General features: G+C 40.3%; 1 protein-coding gene across 1 annotated transcript; it reads right to left on the reverse strand.

Annotated features, from left to right (window-relative positions):
* Positions 1-353: 353 nt before the first annotated feature.
* COX6A2 (cytochrome c oxidase subunit 6A2) lies at positions 354-1,091 on the reverse strand. Its single transcript, XM_079121962.1, has 3 exons — positions 889-1,091; positions 576-712; positions 354-482 (listed from the first exon to the last, which is right to left on the reverse strand). Exons 1-3 carry the CDS (start codon positions 959-961, stop codon positions 399-401), a joined length of 294 nt encoding a protein of 97 aa, XP_078978088.1. The 5' UTR covers positions 962-1,091; the 3' UTR covers positions 354-398.
* Positions 1,092-7,537: the final 6,446 nt, after the last annotated feature.

The following is a 7,537-nucleotide window of genomic DNA, read 5'->3' on the forward strand; positions in this document are numbered from 1 at the left end:
CCACAGGCCTTTGATAGGCTGCCTAAATGTAGACAGTGAAGTCGCTGAGATCTCAGGCTCCTCCTCTAGAGAAGGGGAACAAAATTATATCTTGCTTCGAGTTACTGCAGGGATCCAGTGTATGTGAAAGCCCTGTACAGCCTAGAGACCTAATTATGAATAGATAAGAGAGTAGGAGAGATCACCTACCTGTTCAGAGGTCCCTTGAGCACTGGTCATAATTAGCAGCTTGGGAGTAACAGGGAGGTCAACCACACAGAGTGCTGATGGGCGTTGCTGCAGACAAGCCCTACAGTCCAGCCTGGCCCCACCCAACCCTCTGGCCTGCTGTTCCCAAATAGCCTAAGGACACAAAACTTTCACACATTTATTGTGCTTAGGATTGTCCCCCTGGGGCTTCAGGGGTGTTCATAGCCCGTGGGCAGAGGGTTGACGTGGGGATTGTGGAAAAGAGTGTGGTTGCCGTCCCCCCAGGCGAAGGGCTGTAGAGAGAGCAGAGTGGGAGAGTGAGTGTCAGCGTGGTCCAGGCCAGCGGTCCCCACACCCACTTTGCCCACCCTCTGGGTCCTGCATACCTTGGTGCGGATGCGGAGGTGGTGGTAGGGGATGAATTCTGGGCGCTCACGGTGGGCCCCGTGGAGCCAGCAGTTGAGGGTGCACAAGGCCACGCTGGGGAGCGCCAGCACGAAGGTCAGGAGGCGCCAGGTGCCGGCTGGGCAGAAGGAAAGGTGAGGGTGAGAGAAGGTCAATGACACTGGGCCAGGAGGCCCTTGGAAGGTCTGGGGTCGCACAGCCGGTGTTGGAGGTTGCCTGGAGGCAAGTGTGTGTGTGTGTGGCCGGTGGACAAGGCCAGTAAGCCAGAGGGTCAGGTGCCCTGGCCCCACTCACCTCCTGCCCCTCCATGGTCTCCCTTGGCAGCACTGGCCAAGCCCCTAGTCAAGGACCTCAGAGGCAGAGCCATTGTGGGGAGAGAAGCTGGGACTGGCACTGTCCTTCGACTCTCCTTCACTGAGGCCTATGTTCTCCTCCCCTCTTTTTGAGCCAATCACCTGTTGAGTTGGAACTTGGGTGGCTATTTTTAGGGATCGTCTATATTTAAAGTGGGGCCTGACTGGGAGGAGATCCTCTCCAGTGACTTAGTGTGTCTTTTATTTTGACAATGGGACATGTAAAGTACAATATGCTATTTTTTTATAGTTGCAGGGAACTATTTTATTCCATGTTCCCGGTGGCTGGTACACAGTGGGCCTTTAATAAACATTTGTAGAATAGAGCAGAGGTCTTTTTGAATCTATGTGTCAAACTATAAAATCTATAATTTGTACTTAATTTTTTTCTAATGAAGTTTAAAACAGAAGTGTGCCAGCTTAAAGTCTGACACAAAACAGTAGTTAAGTATGTATTTTAATTACAGTTCCTTGCTGTGAACAGAACTCACTCTCACTAGTTTTGAAAGATAAGCAGTTGACAATCTTAGGTAGCTCAGGGTATTTCGGGTACAGCCACAGAGGTCTCAATCTGCAGTGAGAAAGGAACCATTCTGTGGGCTACTGCTCACACTGAACCCTGGATGCCAAAAGCTTCCATTAACACAGCCTTTGGAAGCTAGAATCGTCCATCCTCACCCTGTTTTGAAAATGATTTCCTTGTGAAGCTTATTTCCATAGGTTGCTCTTCTGAACCAATAAACCATGTAGTTGCACCAACTGGCAATACCTGGGTCATTTTGCTTGTGCTCTAGCTGCAAGAAAGTCTGGGAAACAGTGGGTCCTGGCTTCTTAGGCAGGAAACAGTGGGGAAAATCCCCAACACAGGAAGGTTATTCAAAAGATCCTGGGCAGCCTCAAATCTAGCAAATGTCTTCTGCAAACTGTGTTATTTCAGTTTGACTTCTTGGAGAGAAAGGACAGGCAGGCCTGCATAAAGCTTGTATCAAAGCAGGTCACCAGAAAGTGATGGGACCAGGCAGAGATGACATCTGTCGTCTTCACTGTCATATCCTTAGCACCCAGCATGGAACCTGGCCTGAAGTAGTGTTCTAAAAATATGTATTTAATGAATGCTTGAACCATCTTTTGGTTAACCCAGTAGAAAATGTCTTTTCGAGACGAGACAGAATCAGTAATAGCAATAGAATGATAAGGTCTTTTGTTGTCCCTGAAGGAAAGGACAATAAAATACTATGTCCCTGAAGTGATCCTCCCCATACTCTAAAAACTAGCCATGTTAAGGGAACAATTAGTGAGTTTAGGCTGCAATGTCCAGATATAAATCATCTCGAGGGACACTGGCTTTCATGTGTGGTGGGAATTTAGAACAAGTTAGTGTTATTTGTACAAAGCTACTTTCTTGCATTCACACCAAGTTCCTGGGGATGCTGGTCAAATGGATAAAGCGCACTGAACTGGTGATGTCACTACTTCTGTAGCATAGTATATAAAACCTCTTTTTCTGTGGTATCAGAGCACTGTGGAGGAGGAAGTGCTTGTCTAACTGCCCCCATCGGACAAAGTGTCAAGGGGGATTGGAGATAATGCTTTCTGGTGAAGCACTGGAGAGGTGCCTTGTGAAATAGAGGTGCCTACTGAAATTTCTGGCCAAGCACCTGTCCAGCCTGTTGCCACTAGATCTTCCCCATAAGTGTTTCTCAATAAACCTTGTAGCTCACACCCCATCTCTAGGTGTCTTCTTTGGTCTCTCAGCAAACCTACCCTATTACCCTAGCAAAACTGGGCTGTAGACATTACAGGCCTCAAGAGGGGTTAACTCTCTCTACCCTTGGGAGGGCCTATAATCATGTTATAGTAGACAGCTATTATTTTGTATCGTTCGCTCAATATATCTGTAAAAGAAAAAATTTAAACAAATTAAATTTAACTGAGCAAAGAACGATTCATGAATAGGGCAGTACTCTAAACTGAAAGGTGTTGAGTGCTCTGTTGTGCAGCTGGACAGCAAAATAAAGTACAGAAATAAGTGGTTATAGCTAAGTGTTTGCTTTTATTCAACATTTCTTGACAGTTGGCTGCCTGCAATTGGCTGAAGTTTGGCTGCTTGTGGTGGGCTGAGATTTGGCTATTACAAAGAACACTCCCAAGTTTTGGTAGTTTTCATATTAAATTCAATTTAGTCTGTTAGGTAGAGACTCAAAGTATGGAACAGCCTCAGGCCAATGGACTCTTATTTATTGCACTTAACATATCCATGCCTTCTGATAATAGTACCCAAGAGTTTCTTTATGAAACTATTATGTCTTATTTCAAGTTCATAGTCCATTTGGGATTGACTGCTTCTCTACCTCTATGAGGGGACACATAATCCAGGCCTAGGCAATTAGAACATTGTTCTTTTGGTCATGAGTGATTGATTTAGGGAGCAACATGAGTCAATGAGTCATGGATTTTGAGACTTCTTTCTTATACTATTGAGACACAATAGTACTTTAACTTGGATCTGCTGGAGCCTCAGCCTGGGGCATTGAATTGAAGGCAATATTGAAACCATTTTTAAGAGCAGACCAAAAGATGGGGAAAGATCTAGTCTTGTTTTTTGAGCCCTAAATAAAGATGTGCCTGACTTTCAATTATGTGAAATAACAAATCTTCCATTTGTAAAAATCAATTTGAGATGGGGTCAGGCATGGGAGTGTTTGCCTGTAATTCCAGCAACTTGGGAGGTTGAAGCAGGAGAACTACAAATTCAAGACTAGCCTGGACAACTTAGCAAGACCCTGTCTCAAAAAAATTTAAAAAGGGTTGGGGATGTAGCTGAGTGGTAGAGTACCCTGGGTTCAATCCCCAGTACTACAAAAATGAATGAATAAATAATTTTGAGTTGGGGTTTTAAGTCTTAGTTTATTGCTAAAGTCTGTGAAACTACAGCATATCTCTAAACTTTTATCAGCAAATTCCTAATTTGTTTCCTGTAGTGTGATCCATGTTTTATTGAGAATTTTTTGCCGCCTTTTGTAGATAAATGTTCTGGGGTATTATGACTTTAATGAACATAATGAACACTTGAAGGGATTTAACATTCATTAAAATAGTTAGTCAAATAAAGTATCCATTTCGTAGTAGTATAATGTCACATCACAAAATTACATGCTACAACCTGATTTCTCTCAAATCCAAATCTAATGCTGAGGACACAGGGTTTTGGCTGAGTTGGCCACACTTGCACACTTGTGCTCAGTTAACCTCATGCCTGGTAGAATTCAATCTAGAACTAGAATTAACAATGGAACTGAGTTTGAAGTGGCTACTTCCATGTGAGACTTTTATCTCCCATCCTATGCAGTACTTGCATTAGACCAGATAGTCTAGAAGGGGCCCAGACATGATGACTTATTAATATTAGATATTTTCTAATATCTAAAAAATAATTAGGGGATTGAACCCAGGGCCTTGTGCTTGTGTGGCAAGCGCTCTACCAACTGAGCTATATCTCCAACCCCAAGCAAGTACTGTATTAAAGAGATATTTGAAGGCCTTTTTCTACTATCACTGATGCTGCTAAAAAATTTGTGACCATTCTGGCAATGTGTGGTAATCTCATTTGGTACTCCAAATTTGGTGATGAAATGCACATGACCCAAACAAACAACATTGTTTTTAGTTGCTCTTCTCTGTTATCGCTGTAGAATAACCATAGAATCACGGAATGAAAGGCAAGGCAACCAGGAAAACATAGATTGGGTATCATCACTTTCATGGTCACCTGAGTTAACTTTTCAAGTGTGTCATTGTATCCTAGGAGGACAACAATGATAAAAGAAACTGAGTCTTAGCATAAAAACTTGAGCAGCTGTAAATCTGTTAGAGTATAAAAGAACAATACACAAAGGATCAATGAAACAAAGAGTTGGTTCTTTGAAAAGATAAGATAAACCCAAGATTGATAAACCTGTGGTGAAACTAGCCAAGAGAGTGGGAAGACCCAAATTAATAAAATTAGAGAAAAAAAAGGGGATATTATAACAGACAACACTGAAATCCTGATGGTTTTAGGAAATATTTTGAAAACTTAAATTCTAATAAATTGGACAAATACAGAAGAAAGGGATAAGTTTCTATGACCTACCAAAAGTGAATGAAGAGGATATAAGAAACCTAAACAGGTCAGTAACAGGCAATGAAATTAAAATGATAATATAAAGTTTCCTGACAAAGAAAATCTCAGGATCAGATGGATTCACAGATGCCTTTTACAAGACCTTTAAAAAAAGAACTACCACCAATGCTCCTCAAATTATTCCATGATATAGAAGAGGAAGGAACACTTCCAAACTTCTTCTACAAGACCAGTATCATGATGATTCTAAAACTAGATAATGATACACCAAGGAAAGAAAATCAATGATGAACATAGATGCAAAAATCCTTAATAAAATACTTGCAAACTGAATTCAACAATACATTAAAAAGATACATCATGGTCAAGTTGGTTTAATTCCAGGGATGCAAGGATGGTTCAACATATGCAAATCAATAAATGTAATTCATCACAAACAGAATCAAGGACAAAAATGACATGATCATCTTAATATATGCAGAAAAAGTCTCTGACAAAATTCAATACCCTTTTATCATTCCAATTTTAGTATATGTGCTGCTGAAGCGAGCACAACACCCTTTTATGATTAAAAAAAAAAAACCTGAAGAAAGTAGGGATAGAGGGAACTTGCCTAAACATCACACAGACTATAAATAACAAACTCAAAAACCAATATCATATTAACTGGAGGAAAAACTAAAGGAAGAATTTCCTCTAAAGTCAGGAACAAGACAGGATGTCTGCTCTCAGCACTCCTATTCAATATAGTACTTGAAATTTTAGCCAGAGAACTTAGGCAAAAGGAAGCTGGGGGTAGTGGCGCAATAATACCTGTAATCCCTGCGGCTTAGGAGACCAAGGCAAGAAGATTTGAGAGTTCAAATCCAGACTCAGCAATTTAGCGAGGCCATGAGCAACTCAGAGAGACCCCATCTCTAAATAAAATATAAAAAAGGGCCGGGGATGTTGCTCAGTGGTTAAGCATACCTAGGTTCAATCCCTACTACCCCATCCCCCCAAAAAATAGGCAAGAGGGATACAAACAGGACAGGACAGGAAAGGAAGGAATCCAATTATCTTATTTGCAGATGAAATGACCATATACGTGGAAGATCCTAAGGCTCCGCCAGAAGACTTCTGGAGTTGATAAACACATTTAGCAAAATAGCAGGACATAAAATCAACATGAAAAATTCAATAATCTCTATATTCTTATAATGAACCCAATGAGAAGGAAATTGTGAAAACAATTCCATTTACAGCAATTTAAAAAAAAAAAAAATACCAGTGCTGGGGATATAGCTCCATTGGCAGCACTGCAAAAAACAAAAAACAAAACAAAACAAAAAAAACAACAAAAAACAAGAATAATCCTAACCAAGGAGATGAAAGATATCTACAAGGAAAATTATATAATGCTGAAAAAATAGAAGACACCAGAAGATAGAAAGGCTTCCCGTGTTCATGTATAGGCAGAATTAATATTGTTAAAATATAAGAGCAGAAACTTTGCAACTGCTAGAAGAAAACACCAGGGAAATACTTCAACATATAAGCATAGGAATCAAGTTTCTGATTAGGACTCTGATAGCTCAGGATATAATAGCGAGAATTGATAAATTGGATAGCATCAAATTAAAAAGCTTCTGCCCAGCAAAGGAATAATAATGTAAAGAGATATCCTACAGAATGAGAGAAAATCTTTGCCAACTACTCTCCCAAAATCCAGAATATATAAAAAACTCCAAACATTCAACACCAAAAACATTGAATAACTCATTGAATAAATGGGTAAGTGGGCTAGGTATAGACACTTCTCAAAAAAAGTACAAATGACTGACAATTATATGAAACAATATTCAACATCTTTAGACATCAGGATAATGAAGATCAAATCTACATTGTGATTTTATCTCACCCTAGTCATAATGGCAATCTTCAAGAATACAAATAATAAATGCTGGCTAGGATGAGGGAAAAAGGAGCTTGTATACACTCTTGGTGGGAATGTAAATTAGTATAGTCACTATGGAAATCAGTAGGGGGGTTTCTCAAAAAACTAAAAATAGAATACCCTATGATCCAGCTATACCCCTCCTTGGTATTTATCCAAAAGAATTAAAGTTAGTATACTTTAAGAGGTCCACACATACCCACCCATGTTTATTGCAGCACAATTCACAATCTCCAAATTATTGAATCAGCCTACTGCCTGTCAACTGATGAATGGATAAAGAAAATGTGGTATGTATATACATAATGGAGTTTCATTCAGCCATAAAGAAGAATGAAATTATTTTCAAGAAAATGAATGGAACCAGAGAACATCACCATAAGTTAAATAAGGCAGACTCAGAAAGACCAGTATCACATGTTTTCTCTCATATGAGGAAGCTAGAAGGGAACAAAGGACATGAGTAAAGTGGAAGAGAGACCATTAGGGTAGAAGAGGAGGCTCAGGGGAGGAAGGAGAGTAAGGGGAATC

This window comes from Sciurus vulgaris (assembly GCF_902686455.1).
Source record: "Sciurus vulgaris genome assembly, chromosome: 18".
Lineage (NCBI taxonomy): Eukaryota > Metazoa > Chordata > Mammalia > Rodentia > Sciuridae > Sciurus > Sciurus vulgaris.